General features: G+C 42.6%; 2 protein-coding genes across 4 annotated transcripts; one reads left to right on the top strand and one right to left on the bottom strand.

The window, feature by feature from the left end:
- The first annotated feature begins 986 nt into the window (after positions 1 to 986).
- pold2 (polymerase (DNA directed), delta 2, regulatory subunit) lies at positions 987 to 6164 on the top strand. 2 transcript variants are annotated; one of them, XM_038702464.1, is made up of 11 exons: positions 987 to 1142; positions 1333 to 1560; positions 1650 to 1771; positions 1868 to 1991; positions 2430 to 2544; positions 2619 to 2817; positions 4144 to 4224; positions 4721 to 4878; positions 4972 to 5099; positions 5192 to 5293; positions 5470 to 6164. In XM_038702464.1, the coding sequence occupies exons 2-11, from the start codon at positions 1335 to 1337 to the stop codon at positions 5628 to 5630; spliced, it is 1416 nt and encodes a 471-aa protein (XP_038558392.1). In that variant the 5' UTR covers positions 987 to 1142; positions 1333 to 1334; the 3' UTR covers positions 5631 to 6164. The 2 variants fall into 2 exon arrangements, with proteins under 2 accessions (XP_038558392.1, XP_038558393.1); XM_038702465.1 differs by lacking the exon at positions 987 to 1142 and having other exon boundaries at positions 1167 to 1560.
- aebp1b (AE binding protein 1b) lies at positions 5840 to 21937 on the bottom strand. 2 transcript variants are annotated; one of them, XM_038702463.1, is made up of 23 exons: positions 21878 to 21937; positions 20290 to 21676; positions 19075 to 19248; positions 18919 to 18981; positions 17494 to 17850; positions 16448 to 16522; positions 15818 to 15877; positions 15437 to 15520; positions 14039 to 14110; positions 13833 to 13942; positions 13330 to 13469; positions 13161 to 13245; positions 12916 to 13060; positions 12749 to 12834; positions 12257 to 12380; positions 11792 to 11988; positions 11458 to 11634; positions 11019 to 11182; positions 10395 to 10846; positions 9756 to 9895; positions 7971 to 8070; positions 7669 to 7835; positions 5840 to 6869 (listed from the first exon to the last, which is right to left on the bottom strand). In XM_038702463.1, the coding sequence occupies exons 2-23, from the start codon at positions 20498 to 20500 to the stop codon at positions 6453 to 6455; spliced, it is 3600 nt and encodes a 1199-aa protein (XP_038558391.1). In that variant the 5' UTR covers positions 20501 to 21676; positions 21878 to 21937; the 3' UTR covers positions 5840 to 6452. The 2 variants fall into 2 exon arrangements, with proteins under 2 accessions (XP_038558391.1, XP_038558390.1); XM_038702462.1 differs by having other exon boundaries at positions 20290 to 21891.
- Between the last annotated feature and the right edge of the window lie 663 nt (positions 21938 to 22600).

The following is a 22600-nucleotide window of genomic DNA, read 5'->3' as shown; positions in this document are numbered from 1 at the left end:
AACAGATACAACAGGGTCTGCAGTTCTTGTTCCTAAGTATCAGTTAGAACTTAGCAAAAGAACATCTGATTGTCTGAGTGTATTTGCAGTAGAACTGTTTGCCATATTGATGGCGTTGGAATTGACAGAACAAATTAGTGATAAGGAAATATTAATATGTAGTGACTCTGTGTCAGCTCTTATAAGCATGAAGACATGCACAACTAGAAGTCACCTGGACTTGCTTTATGAAGTCTTATTTATGAATTCAAGAATAGCTCGGCAGGGGCAAAATGTCATATTTCTATGGGTCCCTGCACACTCGGGAATTCAGGGAAATGAGAAAGCAGATAAGGTGGCAAAAGAAGCAGTTAAAAAAGGGGATGTCAACATTAAATTATCAAAATCAGAGGGGAAAGGCATAGTGTGGAGAAGTGTAAATCAACAATGGCAACAGAGCTGGGATAATGCAATAAAAGGGAGACATTTACACAGAGTCCAAAGTAAAGTAGGTATATCAAGAAGTAGGGGAGCAAAGAGGAAAGAGCAGGTGATAATAAGTAGGCTGAGAATTGGGCATAGCAATCTTAACAGCACACTTTTAATAACAGGAAAACATCCTACAGGAATGTGTGAACAATGTCAGGAGGCTGAAACAGCAGAACATATTCTTATAACATGCAGGAATCCAACTGGACTTGGTTGAAGATACTTCAACCAAGTCCAGTTGCCCTTGATTTTAACCTTCGTTGGATAACTATGACCTGGATGACTGAGAATCTTCATAGACAACATGCAGGAAATTTACTCAGGAAAGACAAGAAATGATAACACAGTTAAAAAAATAGGACGGATAGATAATACAGTAAAAAGTTTAGTGGAGTATGGAGAGAGTGTGGAGGGTAGGAAATGGATATTTAAATATAAATGGATTTAGTATGAATGGAAGCAAAGGGTAAATAAAAACTGAAGGTGGCAGTAATGCAACTCAATGGATGCCAGCTGCCGTAAAAAAACCCGAAGAAGAAGAAGAAGCGGGTGATTTCGCGGGAATTGTTTCTTTTCCTCGCTGACAAGGACTAAAATAAGTGATATCTGAAAATATAACTTAATACCCGATTTAAGACGGGTAGCAGCTGAAGCTTGACATCCCCTATTCAAAGGTAAGGTCGTTAAATCTGTTACATTCACGACCTTTTCAATAGTGTTTTGCACGCTAAGTTAGGCTCAAAACGTTTGACTTTCAAGCCTGTTAAACCCACTTTATAAGATGTAAGTTAACTTGCACGGCAGTCATTAAGTGTGTATGTAACCAAGTGGATACATTTCTGGTAAACGCTCCTCTGCTACAAGACATGTTCTCCGACCTGAGTGCCCAGAAGGAGGGCTCCTCTCTGCTCCGCCGCCCTGCCTCCGAGGACCAGGGCCCGGTGTTTGAGAGACTGTTGCTGGCCTACAGTCCCTGCTCCGAGCGCTACAAAGTCGGGGAGAGGAGTTTCAGTCGTCAGTATGCTCATATTTACGCAGCACGACTCATGCAGATGAGGCCCTTGCTCTCAGAGAGAGCCCAGCAGAAGTGGGGTAAGCTTCCTATACCTGGGACTCTAAAGCATCTGGTTTATATGTCCATGCATTTAAAAAAAAAATCTGTCTTTTTCTGTCTCTGTCAGGATCGGACGTGCTTATCAGGAAGCTGTGTGATCTTCAGACAGGGGAGCAATGTTGCATTGTGGGAACCTTGTTCAAGCGTATGGACTTGCAGCCATCTATCCTGAGAGAGATTAGTGATGAGGTAGGCAGTCATGCTAAATTCACCAGCTGATCCCAGACAAAATGAAACTACAAGCCACAAATCATGTCTCCTATCTTGCTCTCTCTCTCCTTTTAGCACAACCTGCTGCCCCAGCCTGCACGAGCCAAATACATCAGTGAAACAGATGAACTGATTCTGGAGGATGAGCTACAGAGGATCAAACTTGAAGGCAAAATTGACAGAGACAAGTGTGTCACAGGTTAGATTTTGTTCCTGATGTCAAGGCACTCAGAAGATGTCAGTGTGACTTCACTAAACAATCACAGTGTTGCATTATTCAATAAGGCATGGGCCAGTTACTGGTTTCAAGGTATCCCGCGGTATGAAAAAGTCAAGGTTTCAAAACCACTAAAATCTTACGTTATACTATTGCTGCGCTATGAGCTGTTTTTAATGTGTTGTCAGAAGACAGAAGGTGCAGGAATCTCGCAGGTTGCGTGCAGTGTAGAGAGTACCGCGGCCCTTCCTTGTGTGTGTAGGGTGGAAAACAACCCAGACATTTAAAAATAACATATTTTAGAGCTGTTAACGCAATACTGTGAAACCGTGATATTTAAAGTTATCATAATTTGAAACCGGTCCATGCCTACACTCATTACAGCTTGTCTCTTGTATGTCCCTTCTCTTTCTTTTTCAGGTAGTGTTATTGCAATATATGGAGCCGAAAGGAATGATGGGAAGTTCACAGTTGAGGAGTTTTGCATGGCTGACCTTCCTCTGCAGACAACAAGACCCGTACTCAGCTCTGACAGGTAAACAAACGTACAAAGCTTAGGTTTCAGCCTTTTATGATAAGGTCCTAATGCTGTTGTGTGTCGCCATCCAGGTTTGTGCTCCTGACCTCGGGACTTGGTCTCGGCAGTAGTCACGCCGACAGCATGCTGGGGCTACAGCTGCTGGTTGACATGGTAACAGGTCAACTCGGAGACCAGAGGGAGCAGAGTGGGGCAGCAACAATTTCCAGGGTCCTGCTGGCTGGAAACCTCCTGAGCCAAAGCACCCAGGACAAGGACGCATCAACGAAGGTACCTGGAAGTGGTTTAAACCTGACAAACACTCACTGGCCACTTTATTAGGTACACCTGTTCATTTGATTGTTATAATGAATAACTAATTAGCCAATCACATGGCAGCAACCCAATGCATTTAGGCATGTAGATGTGGTGAAGACAACTTGCTGAAGTTCTAACCGATCATCAGAATGGGGAAGAAAGGGGATTTAAGTGACTTTGAACGTGGCATTGTTGTTGGTGCCAGACAGGCTGGTCTGAGTATTTCAGAAACTGCTGATCTACTGGGATTTTCACACACAACCATCTCTAGGGTTTACAGAGAATGTTACGAAAAAGAGAAAATGTCCAGTGAGCGGCAGTTGTGCGGACAAAGATGCCTCGTTGATGTCAGAGGTGAGAGGAGAATGGGCAGACGGGATCAAGATGACAGAAACTCCCAAGGTATGGAGAACACCATCTCTGAACGCACAACATGTTGAACCTTGAAGCAGATGGGCTACAGCAGCAGAAGACCACACCAGGTGCCACTCCTGTCAACTAAGAACAGGAAACTGAGGCTGCAATTCGCACAGGCTCACCAAAACTGGACAATAGAAGACTGGAAAAACGTTACCTGGTCTGATGAGTCTTGATTTCAGCTGCGACATTCAGATGGTAGGGTCAGAATTTGGCATAAACAACATGAAAGCATGGATCCATCCTGGTGGTGTAATGGTGTGGGGGATACTTTCTTGGCACGCTTTGGGCCCCTTAAGCTGATGATACACGGGGCAACTTTTTGAGCAATGTTGTTGGGCAATCTTGCTAGTGGCAAGTCCGACTATGTTTTGAACGGATAGCGGCGGTGCGGGACGGGTGGTGGGAGAAAGGGATTACGGTAGTAATCTTTACTCATTACCATTGATGGCAACGTTGCCCTGCGCGATTGCTCTAAAAGTTGGTCTGTGTATCATCAGCTTTAGAACCAGTTGCCTCCACAGTCACCAGATCTCAATCCAGTAGAGCACCTTTGGGATGTGGTGGAACGGGAGATTCACATCATGGATGTGCAGCCAACAAATCTGCAGCAACTGCGTGATGCTATCATGTCAATATGGACAAAAGTCTCTGAGGAATGTTTCCAACACCTTGTTGAAAGTATGCCACAAAGAATTAAGGCAGTTCTGAAGGCAACAGGGGGTCCAACCCAGTACTAGAAAGGTGTACCTAAGAAAGTGGCCACTGAGGGTATATCTCTTTTTTTTGTTTGTTTGTTTGTTTTACGCCTTGAGAAAATAAGCAAAAGGCGCACTTGTAAAAGACTTTCAAATACCTGTTTTTCTTTCCTGGTGTGTCAAGCCCAAGTACCTCACCAAGAAGACTCAGGCCGGCAGCGTGGAGGCCATTCGTCTGCTGGATGAGTTGCTGCTTCAGCTGGTGGTGAGTCTGCCTCCCCCTCTATGCATGCATATGTTATTTCTTTTTGTTTTGTTTTTATTTTGTGCAATATGACAACATATACAATGAGTTGATATATACTTGCATACCGCCAGAGATTATGCCATGTTAACACTGTAGTGGCTTCTTAATCTTAATCTTAATCCCTGGTTCTATTATTCCTGCCTGATTATACATCCATAAAAAGTTTTTTATTTGATTTTTCCAGAAAATATACTCAGTCGTGATACATCAATATAGAATTAAATTTAGAGTGAGAGTGGATTTTAATCACTCACACCTATTACAGTATTTATCTGCTGCTCATGTCAGCAGTAGCATAACATTGGTGTTGAGAAAACGAAGTGTATACTGAGAAAGTTCCTAGATCATAAGCATTAGAATGAATTAATGCGTGTGACCAAAGATGGCGATGACTCAACACAAGTGTATATAGAAAATCATTATGAACTAATAATATTGCCTCCTGCTGTTGTAGGCATCTGTTCCAGTAGATGTAATGCCGGGCCAGTATGACCCCACCAACTACACCCTCCCACAGCAGCCTCTCCACCGCTGTATGTTCCCCTTGTCCTCTGCGTACCCCACCTTACAGTTGGCCTCCAATCCATACATGGCTAACATTGATGGCGTGAGGTAAGCAATGCCAGTCACAGTCACTGTCCTCCATCTTGCATTTAGCCTTGTATCTGCAGATGTTTAAGGTCCAGTATTTGCGTTTCCATCAAGGTTCCTGGGCACATCAGGCCAGAATGTCTGTGATATTCAGAAGTACAGCAGCTTGGACAGTCACCTGGAAATACTGGAGGAAACGCTACGACTCCGACACCTGGCCCCTACGGCACCTGATACTCTAGGTTAGTCAGACAGGTTGATGCAGAATAAAACACAAACCTTCTGGCTGATATTGGTTGAAATAATTTACTGTTCTGTGTACATTTTGTGTCAGGTTGTTTCCCATTTTACCAAAAAGACCCTTTCATCTTGGAAGAGTGTCCCCACGTTTACTTCAGTGGCAATGCCCCAACCTTTGAGTCCAAGCTCATCAAAGGTCAGTGTGTGGTGTGTACATGTACACATAAGAAACATCACTGATGATTGCTATGCTCTTTCTTGAGACTCCAAATAAATGAGACATTTACATTATTTTGGCCATATTATTCCATTTTAACTGTTTTGCCTCTAACTAATGTGCTCACATATTTCTTCTGCTTCTCTTCCTGCCAGGTCCCGATGGCCAAGAAGTCCTTTTGGTTACTATTCCAGAGTTCAGCAGCACCCAAATAGCATGCCTGGTTAATTTACGTACTCTTGAATGTGAGCCAGTCAGCTTCTCTGCCTTCTCCGCTGACGACGATGAGGAAAGTGAGATGAACATCAGCCACTGAGGGTCCATATCCACATACAGTACATGATGACACTTCTTGGACACTATTGACGCATATTCAGACTGATTTCTCCTGACCACAAACTAATCACATCAACGTTGGGCCAAGAATTACAGTCCCTGATGCTGTTCAGTATCGTAAAGGTCAATGAACTCCTGTTAACCAGAAATCAGCGTTTACCGTGGTGCTAAAAAAAGAGAAGACAAGTGTTGTGTAGTAACAAGCCTTTATTTGAAAAATAACCCAGCTGTGTCTGAGGAAACATGACAGAAGACTCTTTCCTTGTGACTCTGTTTCCAACTTTGAACAAATGCATTTTAAACCTTTAGTGACTGTTCATAATGTAAAAACATTTCTGCCATGGGTGGAGACGAGTGTACATAATACAACTCTGGGAAATCTGACATATACAACCAGTTAACAGATCAGATATTGATATATCCCTGTGATCACTCAGATGAAGGTTAGTTTTAAAGTCACTGAAGTAAGGTGTATGTTGGAAGTGTTTTCAAAAAAAAAAAAAAAAAAAAAAAATCATGACTGTTGTTAATGTGCGTCTACAATAAAAACCTTTTCATGAAGCAAAAAGCATTCATAAAAAAGCCTATAACAAGTCAGAAAAATGCAGGGTGAACTGTCAAACAGGGTCAGTTTGTTAAGTAATAGATACATATTATATCAATATAGTGAATATTCTATATATGCCATACAAAGATGGGATTCTTCATTTGATTCTTTATCAACCTGCTCAAAGTACAACATGGCAATGAGAACTACAAGAATGGGAGGATGGTTGCATGTTTACTGAATCGTGTGTTTAGTTCAAAAGTCATCAATCTTGTATTCGTAGTTATAATCCAGCATGGAGTCTGTGAAACCGCCAGGCGTCGACTCTCCCTCCCCTATGTTCCACGAGTCATACCAGAATGTGGTGGTCTCTGGCGTTGTGGGAACTGTGGTTGTTGGGGGTAGCGTTGTGGGAACTGTGGTTGTTGGGGGTAATGTTGTCGTCGTCTTAAATCTTAAACACTGTCGAAGGTGTTGAAAGCGCTGAAGGCGACAAAGACGAGCTAACTTGTCTAACTTGCGCTTCTGTCTTTCATCTCTGAGTCGTGAATTATGTGAATAGTTATTGTTGCCATCAACCACACGCCTGTTACTGTTAGAAACTACAGGGTTCTGTACTCTGGTGTTGCTGTAGCTGAGTCGAATTGGCTTGTTGCCGTGAAGGGCCATGATCTGCAGGGAAATTGAGAAACACACTTCATTAAAGGTTTAGTGGCATCTAGTGGTGAGGGTTGGGAATTGCAACCAGCAGCTCACGGTTGCATTCATGTGCTCCTCGGACGGTACCATTTACAGAGTTGTTAAGTTGATTTTGGACGCAACATGGACGCTACTACAAAGATGTGTTGGATTAGCATTATCAGAGCATGTAAACAAAACACAGACATCTAGTTAACTCTACGTGGACAGCAAAATAACCGTTATAACCATATTACAAATTACATGTTTGCAAAATATTTATATGCAATATGTGATTTTGCACGAATCAAAGTTCTGTATACTTCTTTATGTCCCATCTACACTTGAATGCACCGCTCACCACTTGCTTTCCAAGCGCTCAGGAGAAGCTACGGTGGCCGACACGCTCTGTCGGCTCTTGTGCTAAATAATACATGTGGTCCTTCATTTGTCCAAATTTCTCTTTTTTTCTTAATTCTAATAAAACAGTTGACTACTACTAACATTACTTGCTCAAAACACGCTCTGTAGAGTAGTTTGTCTGTCTGGGCTACTGTAGAAACATGGCGGCCCTCGTGTATGTAGATAGAAATGACTGATTCTAAGGTAATAAAAACATAACGTTTCATTATGTAAGGTCTTTATACACCCCTGAAAACAAAGTAATGTATATTATATTGCATTTCTGTAAATAGAGCCTCATAAATATTACATTTATATTGCAATTAAATATTGCATTTAAGTACTAGACATGTAATGAGGGCGTGTTCAGTTCAAGATGGTAGTGCCTTACCTGTTTAATGCGGTCCCAGTTGGACTTTGCCAGGTTGAAGCTGCAGGCGGTTGCTCCTGGCTGGTAACCCACCACACAGAGTTTGGTGACGGATGAGAAGCCCTCAGCTCGAGCTGTTACACGGTACTCCCCTGGGTTAAGGAGCCGCCAGAAGTCCCCTGTTGGTGCTACAATGACAAAGAGTGGGCAGAGGTTTTGTTTTAAGTCCAGAGGGTGCTATATTTTGTTTCAAAGCACCTGAGTTAAAACAAATTATAACATATAAGACTCAAGAGGGGAAGAGAGGAAGTCTTTCACCAGACCTGTAGTGACATCGTGGTTTATCCCCTCTACAGACACAGTGGCATTTGCAATGGGGTTCCCCTGCTGGTCCTTCACAATGCCCCTGATGCCTCGATGCACCTAGATAGAGCAGGGAATAGTTTAAGGAGTAGGGGAACATAATTAGTTGCAAGTTCTCTTGTTAACAACCATTGAGTACCATTTTGATGTACCTGTTTTTGGTAAATAGTTGTACAAATAAATGAACATACCAGTTGGTTTCCCATTCTACTGTTTCCAGTTGCGTGTATTCTGTTCTGTTCTAATCTGTGGTCTGGTGAGAACTGTGTGTGCTCCCCCTACCTGGGCCCCCCACTTCCTGTCACCTATGCCACTTATATACAACCTTGTGCATCTAATGACTGTCACCCAGTGTCCAAAATACTAATGCAAAGTAACATAAATGGCTCCTGCAATAATACTACTGAGAAGTCTACGATATGACATCATAAAAATGCTGCTTCTGATTGGTGCCTACTCAGTAATTTGTCATGTTGAGGTCAGAACGGAAAATTGATCCACACCTGATGGAGAATGTCAAGGTGAGAAGTCTAGGTTACCACTTTTCCATCGATTTGTAGCATAAATTTCTACAATTCTTAACAGTTCCTGTTATGTTTTGGTGTTTGTTTTAGTAGGCTAGGCTAAATTGTTTTACCAATTTATGTAATCTTCTAGCTTACTATTTCACAGTAGCCTTGACAGTTAACGTTAGCTTCCTTCTTTCAGCCTATGTTATGTTTTCGTGGATTGTGCATGAAAAAAATGCCACAAAATGGTCTAACTTGTTAAAAGCACACGTTTGCCTTATTGTCATAAATAACGTTGGTGCCATTAAACAGCAGGTTGTCAACCCTCCACTTCTCGTGTTTGTTGTAGCTTAGATGATGCAGTGTAGGCCCTTCATCAGGAAACATCAAATAAGGATACAATTATCAGTCATTAGCAAACTGTTACTTAAACATTAAACTGTCAGTGACTTTAAAACTAACCTTCATCTGAGTGATCACAGGGATATATCAGTATCTGATCTGTTAACTGGTTGTATATGTCAGATTTCCCAGATGACGCATTAGGCAGAGAAAAGCCGTTGCTCTCAAACATCCACTTAATCAGCTAAGTCAGTGAACTAGTGAAGCTAAGTCAGAACTAGTGAACTAGTGAAGGGATAGATTAAATAGGCCGAGAGAATGTTTGCGTGATGTATTTCATGATACCTTGGAAAAGTATTTAGGATTTTTGAAATACAAAACTACAGTAGTTTATTTTGACATATGGCATGGCTGTCTATTTTGATACACTTAAAGTTAGGGTATTTGGTATCTTATTTTAAAATACATTTTGATGTGTCTTTGCTCATCCCTGCTGTTGATGTTTGACCATAACTATGTTCACCACCTTAGTTTAGCATGTTAGCATTTTAACGTTTAATGTGCTAATTGGCACTAAACACAAAGTACAGCTGAGGCTGATGGGAGTGTCATTTGTTTTGCAGGTATTTAGTCATAAACCAGGGCAGTGGAGACAGTAACATTTCGAGCTGATGATGGCACTAGATGGAAAGTCAGAGGATCACCAAAGTCAATTCATCCTTTGGGGACCATTCATGTTTGTACCAATCCAACAGTTGTTGAGAGAATTGACTAAATTCAAAAAATGTCTACCTGGTGGTGTTGCTAAAGGAAAAGTCAGTCGGGTTAGAGTACAGAGGCTAAAGCAGCTGGTATACTGTATATCACATGTGAGCATGAGTGTGTGAGACTGACCTGCTCCATGAAGATGAGCATCGCTTCCCTGTTCTTCTCCCACTCATATGCCAACTCACTCTGATGAGGGAACTTATCACACCCCAAGAATATGGACAACTCAAAACAGTTGGTGTGCAGGTAGCTGAAATCATTCATACCTAGAGTGGGTATGCACATGCACAAACACTAACCTCAGAGCCTGCACAGCACATATTGTCCACCAGGGTGTGTTATAAGTTAAAATAACTGCAAAACATGTGATTCTATTCTATTCTATTTATTTATTACAGGGACAGTGCATATTCATAAACATTTCTGTCAATATGCAAGAATTAGCCTAACGGCTATTTTTCATCTTCAGTCCCTAGACAGATGGTAAGAGTCACCCTAAAAAAGATTACATAGTACATAGCACTAAAAAATTAAGATACATTTAGTAAAATATCTATTATATTAGAATATACAATCTAAACACATCAAAACAACAATCAGACAAACATCACGTAAAAACATGACACACACATAAGGAAAAAAAAGTCAACAGTGTGCGTCAAGAGCATGTGTAGTAATAGGTTAATGTTGACAGCTCTGATGATCAATAAGCCATTTCCTTAACTGAATCTTAAACCAGTGATAAACCTACTGGCCTCTACTTACTTCCTGTGATTGGCTTCCATTTGGCCCGGTTGACGAGGCCATGCCCCCCTGTAGTAGTGTCTCCGTGACAAGAGCCGTGGTAGTTGTGTGTCATGGTGAGGTGTGTGGAGGCGTAAGAGACAGCCAGCCACCTGAAGAGGGACTCATCCGCTATCACTCGAGGCTCGTCCTCTGGCTCAGCGTACTGGTAGCCAGTGCTTCTTCCTCTATCATCCTCTTCCTCCTCTCTGTGTGCATAACCTTGGTTGTAACTTTGGTCGTAGCCATGGTCGTAGCCATGGTCGTAACCGTGGTCATAGCCGTGGCCCCTCCACTCCTCCTCTGGCTCTGCGTATCCCCTTCCTCTCCACTCTTCCTCTGGCTCTGCGTGTCCCCTTCCTCTCCACTCTTCCTCTGGCTCCTCTTGGTAGCCCCTTCCCCACTCTGTCACGTCAAAACCTTCTTCGTCATACCTGTAAGAAATGACTGTAGTTATTTAACCTGATAGTAAGTGTGAGTGCTTCACGGAGAGCCTTCCTCGCGGAGGAAAGAGGAGGAAAAATGAGAGTTGAGGAAATAAGTATGAGTGTAAAGCAAGAAAGCAACTAGAGAACACAGTGGGGAAAAGGAGAGAACGAGTCATACTGTCTCTTCTTGCGGCTGTGGCGCTTCTGGCTCTCGGTAGGTTTGTTGAGACGTAAGCTGTCATAAGGATATGCCACAATTGACTCCCCGCCCTGGAAGTTCGCACCCAACACAAATGGATGGCTTTTCATCCAGGTGATTATGGCCCTGGTTTCCACAGCAATCTGGAACAAAAACAGGAAAATCAGGATTACACACATAGTGGAGGGAAAACTCATGTAAGCAGAGCAAATCCTCGTTTTTGTGAATCAAGTAGGCCAATTCCTCCTTTTTAAGATTGTACAGAGATATAATTAAGATACAACTAGTGTATATTAAGTGTATTTAGATTTTTGTTAATTGGTGACCAGTTGCCCTAAACAACCCTTAACTGTAGGTCTGTTTTCCTCAACATATATGATTAACTGGTTGTAGGACACAGCAGATCTATCCTCCTTACCGAGCTGTTGGACTCTAAGTTGTCTGGTATGGGTACATGGTGATTGGGGGTGAGTTTGGGCACCATTCCCCTATCTTCAGCATCCCACAGGATATTGTTCAGGTCGGGGAAATTCTGGAAGATGTCAAAACCATCCTCAGTGAAGTGTCCAGTGGTCCATCCACTCAGCTCTGATCCCTGCGGGGGGGAGTATTTGCACAAGTGACACATGGAGCCATGTCACACCTGACCACTAACACACCACCACAGCATGAATCACTCACATCTCTCTTTTTTCTGTATTGTTTTCCAGTTAAGTAGAAAGATTTAATGTTTAATTATTGTAATCACTGACCACCGCAAAAGCCTTCTCGTGTCCGTCAGGGTTGAGCGAGGGCACCAGGTGGATGCGTATTCCATCTACCAGCTGCTGGACTCTGGGGTTTCTGTCTTTGTACTCTTTGCACAGGTACTGCATGAGAAGCAGGAGCATCTCCCGACCCACTGCTTCATTTCCATGGAGACCTGCCGTGAAGCGCAACTCTGGCTCACCTGCAGAGACAACGAGACAAGGCTGTAGTTGTTGGTATCTTAACCATAATCTGCTGACTTCCACGTGGTGTTTATTAGGATTTACAGCAATCATCACTGGTGTCATCGAGACCCAAGAGTTGGCAGGTTTTAATCTCAACCAAGCACTATTTCAGACAGTTGGAACATTTTTTGAGAAAACATCTGGTTTGCATTTTTTTGGAATGAAAACGTGCTTTTAGGAGTTTTATTTTGCTATTGATAGCACAGTGAAATACAATATTCCCACCTATTTCATGCTCTGTGGGGTTGCCAGAGATGACCATGGCCATGATTTCCAGTCCCTTGGAGCTGCGACCCAGGCTGTAGATGCTGATGATGTTGGGACACTCATCGTTCACCGACTTCATGAGCTGAGACACGTGAAACAGTCAGTGCGCAAAGTATTGTACAACATTACATTTACACATTATTTATGAAACAATTTCACATGTCACAGCAGGTAAACATCCCTCCATCTTATTCAGTTAACAATAGCTCAGTCTGATGTATTTATGTCACTGAGAAAGCACTAAAATTTTATCAATAATGCTCTTATAAGTTCTGAAAAGTGTGGGTGCTGTTGAGCAATGAACGTTGCGTTAGTGTGGAAAGGTCTTGTTATCCTCCTGGTTCGAGGTTTAATTGTTTTAGTTTTAGTCTTTGGGAAGATAACTGAGGATCTCCTGTGGAATTCAAAAAGCCAGCTGACATGCAGAGGGCCGCATGTTAGGATACTCACTGCAACCATCTCTGAGTAGCTGTGATGTTTGAATTCCAAGTAATCGACTGGAGCCACTTCATTTTGCCGGTACTGATCAGCTGGATCTGTGAAACAATATATAACAAAATATATTAGTCATTTTGTGTGTTTTAGGGTGTGTACATGTTAATATGTTTGAGGCTCACCAGGCAGGGGGCAGCCTAGGACCTCCAGCCTCATACACAGAGAGCCGTTCCAGCTCTGAGGGATGATTCGGATGTAGCGAGCGAGCACAGGCTCTGCCAGCTGATTCATCACTGGAGTGTCCTTATCGCTGTTTCCAAAGAACAACTGGAGGAATGACGAAAGGGAGAAATGTGAGTCAGGGAAAAGAGGAAGGACACACCATACATGGCGCCTAAGGAAGTGACATGATTTTAGGTGAACTCACCCAGTCAGAGTATCCATCATGGATGGTGGTCCATTCTCTGCTATCATTGCTGAAAGCCAGGAAGTAGGACGACACATAGTCATTCCTGAAACGAGACAATATGTGGGCAAAATGTTGAATTTTCAATTGGAAAATGCAGTGTATTTGTTTGGGTATGTTTGTGTCTTACTCATTCAAGGAGTCTCGTCCTTGTGTTATGACTCCTGTGAACTCTGTCTCCCTGCGAGCATCTATCTCAAACCAGTGGACCCTGTCGTCTGAGTTTGCACACCAGGCTCCACCTCTCATGTTATCTTCATCATCTGAGCCCTGGGAACCACAGAGGTCAGAACACATGCTGCTGGGTCCTTGGACTTGGGGACATTTTGAGCTCACACATTTACATGTGTGCAAATTCAAAGCAAATATCAGCTTATTGTGCACTGACATGCAAGTCATTTGACTCAGATGCCGTGATAACTCAGCAGTGGAAAGCAGAAAAATGTATCAGCTGACTTAATCTCTTAGCTGCTAGAAAGGCTGTAACGATGAAAGCGACAGACTCAACAATAACAGTATTTTCCAACATGCCTGGTAGCTGGTGTTTGCTTCAAGGCCTGGCAGTATGTAAGTAATGGCTGTAGTGTATGTAAGCTGTCAGACCACAGCAGTCCTGCTCTGATTGTTGTGTACCTGCATGTTGAGGCGCGCCCTCTGAGGTGCAAATTTATACTGAGACACAGAGGAGGCTGAAAGCTGGTCTGGATCGATCTTATGAGACTCCATCCCCAGGGGAGGACACTCTGCCACAAACAAAGACGCACATTGGAGAAAATCAAATTAAGTGTATTACCAAAGTTTATGCAGTGATTTCCAGACTTGAACAAACGTTGACTTACTCTTTGGCTCTTTGAAGACGCGTGGTCTGTTCCTGGCCCGCTCCTCTGCCTCTTTCAGCTTCTGCGCTCTCTCTGGCAGGGGTCAGAAAAACAGTCTGAATGCCAAATAAATTGTGCTGTCTTGGCTGAATATTATCTCTCTTTCCATGTGCCCAGAAATTATCTAGGAACTGATCATTATTTTGCACATTTTATGTGCCAAAACCCCCCAAGAGAACCTGGAGGGCTGGAGTATGGTGAAAAAACAACCCAGATGTTGTGATTTCCCTCCAAGTCCAAGTGTACTCTGCTCAAACTTGGATCATTTGGACCATGAGAGTTTATTGTTGAAGAACTGCTGAATCCCATCTATCATTATTCATATTTTAACACACTGAACTGTGTAGGACACTGACATACTTTAAAATCAACTTTATCAACTCTACTAGCCACATACAATTTTATACACACAGCACAATGCATGCGGAATTCCTACTCTGTATTTAACCCATCCTAATTAGGAGTAGTGGGCATCCATTGTGCCCCGCCCGGGAAGCAGTTAGGGGTTCAGGACCGGGACTGAGCTAATGCCACCCAGACTGTAGTAACTGTACTGTAGTTGGTAGTATGGCTGCTGTAAGATTTACTGACAATGGGAATGTGAAACATGCTGTTGGCTCACTTATCTATCGTACACACATGCACAAGCGGACAAACACATGCACCCACTGACACACACTCATGTGTGTAGGTGCAGACACACATCTGCTTTTGTGCCTCTGCGTTACAGATGAGTGCTTCTCGCCTCAGTAACGTCTGAGCCAATGCCAAGCTGAAAATGCTTTTCACCTTAAACCCAGATAGCAGTGAACCGTCCACACAGGAAGTGCCCTAGTGACACCAGTCCTGGCAGTGTTCTATGTCATAAAACGCCAGGCTCGCCTTAACCACCAGCTAACCTCTCTACACACGGTGGACACGTAGCGAAAAAGAGCTGAATGTGATGAGCCCTGTGTTACAACATCCTCCGCCTGCCAATTCTCCCTTGTTGTCTCCTTTCTTTGTCACTCACACTAATCTGTTGCATGCGATCATTCTCAGTTAACCTCCCACTCCCACTCTCATTGCTTCAGTCCAGCTCAGAAGAGATGGATAATCTCCATTTTGTTCTGGAAGGATGAACTCGTGATGCTGCCGTGCAAGTTAAAGGAAGTACCAAAGGCCCGATGACATTAGCATGGTGGAAACTCACATTTGCATTCTCTTATAACAGAAATGTGATCCAAGGGACTGAACACCTTAGAGCTGTTGGTACTTTTGAACTTAGGTCACAGGCCATGTTGTATGTAGTCTGACATGACTGTGCAGAGTGGTGTTATGCAAGCTAAAAAAAAAGATGCAGATCTGGGGTTGTCTTACCTCTCTCTTCCCTCTCTCTTTCTTTTGCCGCTCTCTCTCTCTCCTTCTCTATCCATTTGTCATCCGTCTCATCTTCTTTCCTCCCTGTGGAAAATAAGAAAATCAAGGGTAATTTTATTGAAATACCCAAAAATACACCAGCCCCATGTACAGCAGTGCATACAAGTTTTTCTGGGGCTTTTGCAAGCCATCAGGAACAATAAACAGTAAAAAGGGCATAAAGGATCAGTTATAAATTGGCAGGAAATCTCACTGCAGCTTTCCTACTGAATCTAATATAAAACATTTGTGTATGGATATGTTTCAGTTGTGTGTGTGTGTGTGTGTGTGTGTGTGTGTGTGTGTGTGTGCGTGTGCGTGCGTGTGCATACTCATTATTACCGTATTCGTCGTAATCATCATACCACGTCCCCTCATGGGGAGGAGTGGCTGTGGGCTCCTCTATGTAAAAAAAGACCAAACATCAAGTCAGGCGAATTGTTCAATCCCTCAGATGCACCGCTGCATTACAAGTGAGATTTTATGAGATTAATCTGTTTAATCTGTTTAATCTGCAAAGTTTTACAAGTTAGTACAGCCCTGATTTACTCAACCACAACAACAGCTCTCTACTTGCATGCCACAGCGACGCCTACCATGTAATTGAGTTGTTAAATCTTTAATTTACATTTACAAGAATCATAACGGAGTCGTGATCTGATGACAGGGCTTTTTGTTTAGTCCACAACAAAGCAAAGGGAAGGTTTGTCTCTGGAACCAAGCAAACCCACCCACTCCTGTCTGAAAAGTAGGGCAGGTTAGCTCACAGACTCACTCTAATGTTATTCCCATGTGTTGAATTGCTCATGATTTTTCAGTTCCCAACCCAAAGGCACAGATGGAATGGACGTTTCATGTGCATCACAAGTCTAGAGAGATTTCTTACTAATTCGTACTGCCTAATTGAAAAGTGGACATATTGAGTGATGGATGTTAATTGGATTTCTAACGAGTTTGAGTGACAGCCGTTACCTGGTAGAGTTTCTACTCTGATTTCAGGGCTGACCTCTTCACCATCAGGGAATGGAAGATTATCTGGCGTCTCGACTGCAGGAGTGGAAAAATAACACATGCAATGACACATAAAAAATGTAAAAAGGTCAAACAGATAGATTATTTAGAAAGTAACAGAAAAGGCAGGACGGGGCGAGTGTGAGTGAATCAGTGGAAATGTTGGAAGAGCAGAGGTAAGGCACAGTATGCTGGAAACACAGAGTAATGAGAACATATCAGTCCGGTCCAGATGATTGTTGGGGAGCCACACAACATCTGATCCTGATGAAAAACTAGTTCAGTCACTGCTGAATTCAGGTGGACAGAGGCTGGAACAGATGGCAATGATCATGAAAGATTTCAGCATGAAGTCTGTAAATTAGATCTTAAAGGATAATTAGTTATTCAGTTTTATTTGAAAAGAGTATGTAATTTGGAAGATATTGTATTAAATATCAGCTATTGGATGTCGATGAATATTCCTCTGTTGTAACAGACACATGAAACTGTATTATCCTTGCCTAGTTTAAGTGTTCCTTTGTCAAAATATTGTTTCAGTGGATTCACCATCATGAGACTTGACTCTGAATTCTTTTCACTGTAAAAATGTCCGTCTATATTCTGAATTTCCACTTGTTCAGACTATTTAACCTAAAACATTCAGTTGTGTCACCAAACGAAGCCAGGCTCTTGCTTCTGCAAGTGTGAGTGAGTCATGATAACTTCAACTTTAGTTGTGATTCATTACAACGTGTGAAAAAGTTCTGTGAACTTGTGTTTTTCAGTTGTGGAGCCATAAATGTCCAACTGATCTTTTGCTGAGCACATAAAATTAAGTTGTTATGAAACATTGTTAGCTTCTAAACTGAATAGCTGTTGACTCAACCGTTATTTAAAAAGCAATAAATCCCAATGATAATTAGAAACTATCATTATAGTTCCATCTCATCTTTGTTTCAAGTTTGATAAACTGTCATCCCACAAACATCCTCAATTAAAACAAAGCTGTAATGTGTCAGACATACATGTGGAGTCCCAGTAATCAGGGTCGTCTGTCCCAGCCTTCCCATCAACCTCAGGGGCAGGAGGCGTCGGGTCCATCTCTTTCCAATTGCTATCATAGTTATCAGTCACGGGAATGTATGGTTCTTTCTCATCTGGTGTCCAGTAGTCGTCGTCGATGTCAGGCACTGGAGTGGACGGCTCTTTCTCCGCTGGTTTCCAGTAGTCATAGTAGACGTCTGTTACTGGAGAAGCTGGGACTTCCTCCTCTGGCTCCAAGTATTTGTATGGGATATATGTGCTCAAAGTTTCGGGCAGAGGCCTGGACGGTGTGGGCTCGGCATCCCAGTAGTCCTCGTCTGGTTTCCAGTAATCATTGTCTGATAGAGAAACAGATGGAAAGGCTGGCTGATGGTGGGCTTAGATGTCTAAAATATTTTGTATGGTTCTGTTGTTTAGTTCTACAGATACTTTTATTTAATGCTGCTTGTGTGACTGAAACATGCAAAATGACAAAGTACCACTTTCTTAGAAATATGATACAGCAACTGTTATTGGAAGCAGATGGAAGCAAGCAGGAATAAAATATGGTTGTTCTTTCATGTGTTTGTTGGAGCAAAATTGCGTTTCAATACAGGTTTTCAGGAAAGTATGAATATGACAGCTGAATTATAGTTTAAAAGCCTACTAATTTCAATTGTAGATACTGTTTCCTGTAGATGGGATAATGGTGGTGTGAGCACAAGAGGAAATTGGAGGAGTCCAGCGTTACCTCCCATACAATGTCTATAAATCCTAAGGGACTGTACACAAATTATTAGGGGGGAGGGGAGGTCAGAAAAGGAGGGGGGGGGGGTGTTCTGTTTTTATTCTTTTTGCCCAGGGAAAAGTTGAGATGGGCCTTTTTATTTATTTTATTAATTCAAATTTATATTTCCGCATTCCCTTTTAGTATTTATTTAAAATAAGGAATCCAGTAGTCATACAAGAGGGGTCTAGCTGACACTGAGCAGAGTTGAGGAGCGGGCTACAGAGGTCCACACCACCAGATCATTTTCAAACTTGTGGTCTTCAGCCCCAACCTCAAGTGACATCACTTGAGGCAATTTATCAGACTTTGCGCTGCTCCCTCTGGAGACACAAAAAGCTTTATACAACATCTTCTCATATGTGTTAGTACTCCACAAGACCTGTAAACAGACTTTGATGTTTAAAATGGGTGGAGTTCCCCTTTAAGGTCTTTGCACTCTGCTTACTTTGTAGTTATTAATGGAGGAAAAAAGTTGTACCAAACCAGTAGTATATTTCATTTTTTCTCTAAAATGACAGGAAATGGTCCAAGTAAAACATTAATAATGCTGTTAAGTGTTAAGGGTCTCTGAAACTGAAAAATAAGACCACGCCCACCCCATTAATTGCTATGCAGTCCCAAAATGTGTGTCACTCACCAACATCAGGATAGGGATAGTCTGTGTATGGCTCAGGTTCAGTGGGTGGTTCAGTCGGGATCGCTAGAGGAGGCAGACAGACACAAGGTCAACAACATTCATTCAAGTCAAAGTCATTCAAGAACCAACTTGACTGACTGCTCTGTCTGGCCTCACCTGTTGTGGTTGGTGGTAGAGTTGTGGTTGTTGTTTGCCTGTCCTTCTTCTTTGCCTTCTTGTCAGTTTTGGGTTTTTTGGTGGCATTGGGGTCCTTAGGCTCTTTGTTCTTCTTCTTGTCCTTCTTCTTCTTTTTGCCTTCGTCTGGTGCTCTCCTCACCCTGCCCAAAATAGCTAGATAGACAAGAAAAAGAAGAGAGGAAAGAGGTCATCATATTCTTTCTAAATTCTCTAAAGTCCGCTATCACCGGCCCAATCTATCTCCTGAACTGAGTTTAAAATGTTCAGCTGTCATTTCTTTAAATGATAAAAACCAACAATTTCTTAGCGGGTCAAACTACCAATCATATGCCAAATTATTAATCAATGGAAACATATTCAAATTGAGTGCTGACGTAAAATTTAAAGTTTATATAATTCTGGTTTTTATTTTTGTTTGTATCATTTATGTGTGATGTGGGAGTTAAAGGAGGCAATTATTTGTTTCCTGCAATGTCAAACAATGTAATGCTGCCAGGGAAAATCCAGACAGCCAGACGCATTTCAGTGGTTGTTTGAGGTCCATCAGTATTTCCCTCTGAGGTTGTCTGAAGTTCTGAGGTCACTTTCATGGAAAACACTTCTCTCTCTTTCCATTAGTTGTGCTCCATTAACCACAGCTCAGTTTTAATGACACGAAATCCATCCAGATACTCAATAAATGTATCACAATCACCTCGGCTACATCTTACCATTAAAGCATAAACCCATCTGTGAGACTCACTAAAGAGCTAGTGTGGACTGACTGAGGTGTATTACATTTGAAGCTTAGTTAGAGAGCTCCAGAAAAGAGGTTGATCGCAAAACAGTCTTCAATATCCGTTCTTCCGGCGTGACTGTGAACCAGAGACAGCATTAATCATGCAGGGTTACAGCAGCAGAGGCAGTGGAAAAGGCCAGTGTCATAAAAATGTGCCTGCAAGATGTTTGACTCAGTGTCTTCTTCTCTTGCTTAGTGTGAGCCAAATAAATGAATGCGTGCATGCTGTGGAGAAGGAGTAGTGAACATGTGAGCACCTGGACTTTCTCATACCTATTGGAGCTGTCAAGAGACTGAATGGTTCTGTGTTTGCTCTTCCCTGTCATACTGGAGCTCAGACCAAACACAGCTTTGACGTCTTGTCACTGTAACATGTAACAATTTTTTTAGTTAAAAGTAGAATGTTTTCCACTCACCTGCCTGTGCAGCCTCCTCTGTGTCTCTCTTGTCCTTGTTGCTGCTTCCCAGTGGGTGTGGGTCCACTGCAAGCTCTTGCTCATTTTCTGGGTCATCCAGGGACTCGTCTCGCAGAGAAACTATCCCCCCAGCACTCTCCCCTCCTCTGGGGAACAGCAGGCAGCACAGGGCCAGCAGAGTCACAGACACAACCACAGTCTGGCTTATCATACCTGCTGCTCTTCCAACTGCAAAATCCTTTGGTTTGGAGTTTTTACTTTTCTATCCCTGCCGTCCAGTGCTCAATCCAACCTCGCCTATCCACCAGAAGAATTCTTTGTGTTCTTGCAATGTGATCCCACACTTTTACTCCAGCAGGGAAATTTCTGCAGCTCCACACGTACCCACAGCCAAAGTGTCAAGCAGGCTCAGACTAGGCTAGACAGGAGATGGAGTGGGAGGGGGGTAAGGATAGGCAGGGAGGGAAGGGAGGTGGGTTATAGGGGAGAGACAGAGAGAGAGATACAGAGCAAAGCAGCAATCTAGACAAATGAATAGACTGGGTCCCTAATTGCCCCAAAGCTATGGTCAGCTGAAAAAACAGTGTAAGGCCAGAGAATCCTCTTCACCTGACGAGTCAGAACAGGTGCAGGTCTCAGACAGGAGACGGGGGCAGGAGGATGAGGGAGGGCGGGTGAGGCCTCAGACTACAGGGCACCTCCTGGGTTAAAGAGAGAAGTTCACTCTTTTTCATCTGCAGCTCCTGTTGAATTCCTCTGTGGAGAGCTCTGACATTGCAGACTCAAAAGAGAGCAGCAGGAGAGAGGAGTGACTCCTAGGACATTGAATTCCACAACAAGAGGAGGAGGAGAAAGGCGAAAAAGGGGGAGGATAGGGATTATGTGTGTGTGTGTGTGTGTGTTAACAAAACCAAACACCACTAATCATCAGAGAGAGGAATTCAAAGAAAATGAAAACAGGAGTATAACATAAATTTTCTTTCAGTCCAGAACTTGTTTGGGTTGGGAATGGATTTTGCTTTCTCTGTCTCTCTCTCTCTCTGCAGTGCTCAGTCATTTTTTCCCCAGTGTTTTGCGTAGCTCACTCTCTCCTTTTTGGAGAAAAGGTTACAGTAGTCGCAAGGGGGCCATGGAGAAGTGCAAGCACAGGACGGGAGAATTGTTTGAGCAGATGACAGAAGTATAACCTTTAAAGATTTGGTGTTTTCTTTGCCCTTCCCCCCATCCTCCTCCTCCTGTTCACTGTTCAGAGAGCCAGTCAGGACCTTCAAATGCCGGACGTGTAGTATATTTGTCACACCAGTCTAGTCAAGGTATATCTTCTAGTCATCCTGCAAACCCAGAGCTGTTTATTCTCAGTGAGGAAGACGGCAGATCCATATTCGGCCTGAAATGTAACTCCAGGTGAAGATGTTAGACAGAAATTATTAGTATTTTTAGTGAAGTGCCCAAATTCTCAACAAGTTTGTGCTTTATCACATTTTATATTCTAAACACATTCATCAGCATTAAAACTAAATTAAATAAGATAAACGTTAGCATGTTACCTCGCATATGCAGACATTCTTACAAAATGCAACAAACTGACCTCAAGTTTTTACCCCAGTTTCCCAAAAAACTCCATCGTCAATTGCAGCCTCATTGGAAGAGCAGAGGTAAGGCACAGTATGCTGGAAACACAGAGTAATGAGAACATATCAGTCCGGTCCAGATGATTGTTGGGGAGCCACACAACATCTGATCCTGATGAAAAACTAGCTCAGTCAAATTCATTATCCAGAAAGGCCTGCTGTTAGAAAAAAGCAGTGTAATCAAACCACTGTACAATCCACTGACTTTTTATCAAGCCATAGACACATACAGAGGCACAAAAACCCAAGCGCATGGAAACACTCACCTGCTAAAGTAACTTGGTTCATAGGAAGAACATTGAATAAAACAGTAAAGAATTTGATTTTAAGAAAACTGTATTGCAACATGCAATCATGGAGGATATGACTAAGACTGCGAAGAATGCAGCAGATAATTCAAAGTACAGTAAGGTTGAGCAGAGGTCTTTTCAACTGGCAAGGATACAGACATGCACAGGGGAGCAAGCTGGAAAATTCCTTTTCTGTTTTTTAGTTCACAATACAGACAAATCTGTACAGGTGATGCATTCAATAATAAAAGCCAAATGAAAGCATGGAAAACAATATGTGAATCACTTAAATTATTTACTCATGAGACATGGATTAGAAGAAAGTCAGAGCAGCAACATCTCTTTCCCAGTGATGGGGGGTTGTGTTCCTAAACTGGAGGGTTGAGTCTT

The sequence above is a fragment of the Micropterus salmoides genome, unplaced genomic scaffold (genome assembly GCF_014851395.1).
Source record: "Micropterus salmoides isolate LMB-PRFRI ecotype aquatic unplaced genomic scaffold, ASM1485139v1 Ms_hic_scaffold_7, whole genome shotgun sequence".
NCBI classification, from domain to species: domain Eukaryota; kingdom Metazoa; phylum Chordata; class Actinopteri; order Centrarchiformes; family Centrarchidae; genus Micropterus; species Micropterus salmoides.
The sequence above is the reverse complement of the archived record's forward strand: the minus strand, read 5'-3'. Positions and strand labels throughout refer to the sequence as shown.

Bases quoted from the DNA above. Each gene is read 5' to 3' on its own strand.
- pold2 (XM_038702464.1), top strand. From the start codon at position 1,335: ATGTTCTCCGACCTGAGTGCCCAGAAGGAGGGCTCCTCTCTGCTCCGC. The intron at 1,772-1,867 runs GTAGGCAGTCAT...CTCTCCTTTTAG, and splicing joins TGAGAGAGATTAGTGATGAG to CACAACCTGCTGCCCCAGCC. The intron at 1,992-2,429 runs GTTAGATTTTGT...TTTCTTTTTCAG, and splicing joins CAGAGACAAGTGTGTCACAG to GTAGTGTTATTGCAATATAT.
- aebp1b (XM_038702463.1), bottom strand. From the start codon at position 20,500: ATGATAAGCCAGACTGTGGTTGTGTCTGTGACTCTGCTGGCCCTGTGC. The intron at 11,989-12,256 runs GTGGGAATATTG...TTGTCTCTGCAG, and splicing joins CCCCACAGAGCATGAAATAG to GTGAGCCAGAGTTGCGCTTC. The intron at 11,183-11,457 runs GTAAGGAGGATA...TTTTTGTTCCAG, and splicing joins ACTTAGAGTCCAACAGCTCG to ATTGCTGTGGAAACCAGGGC.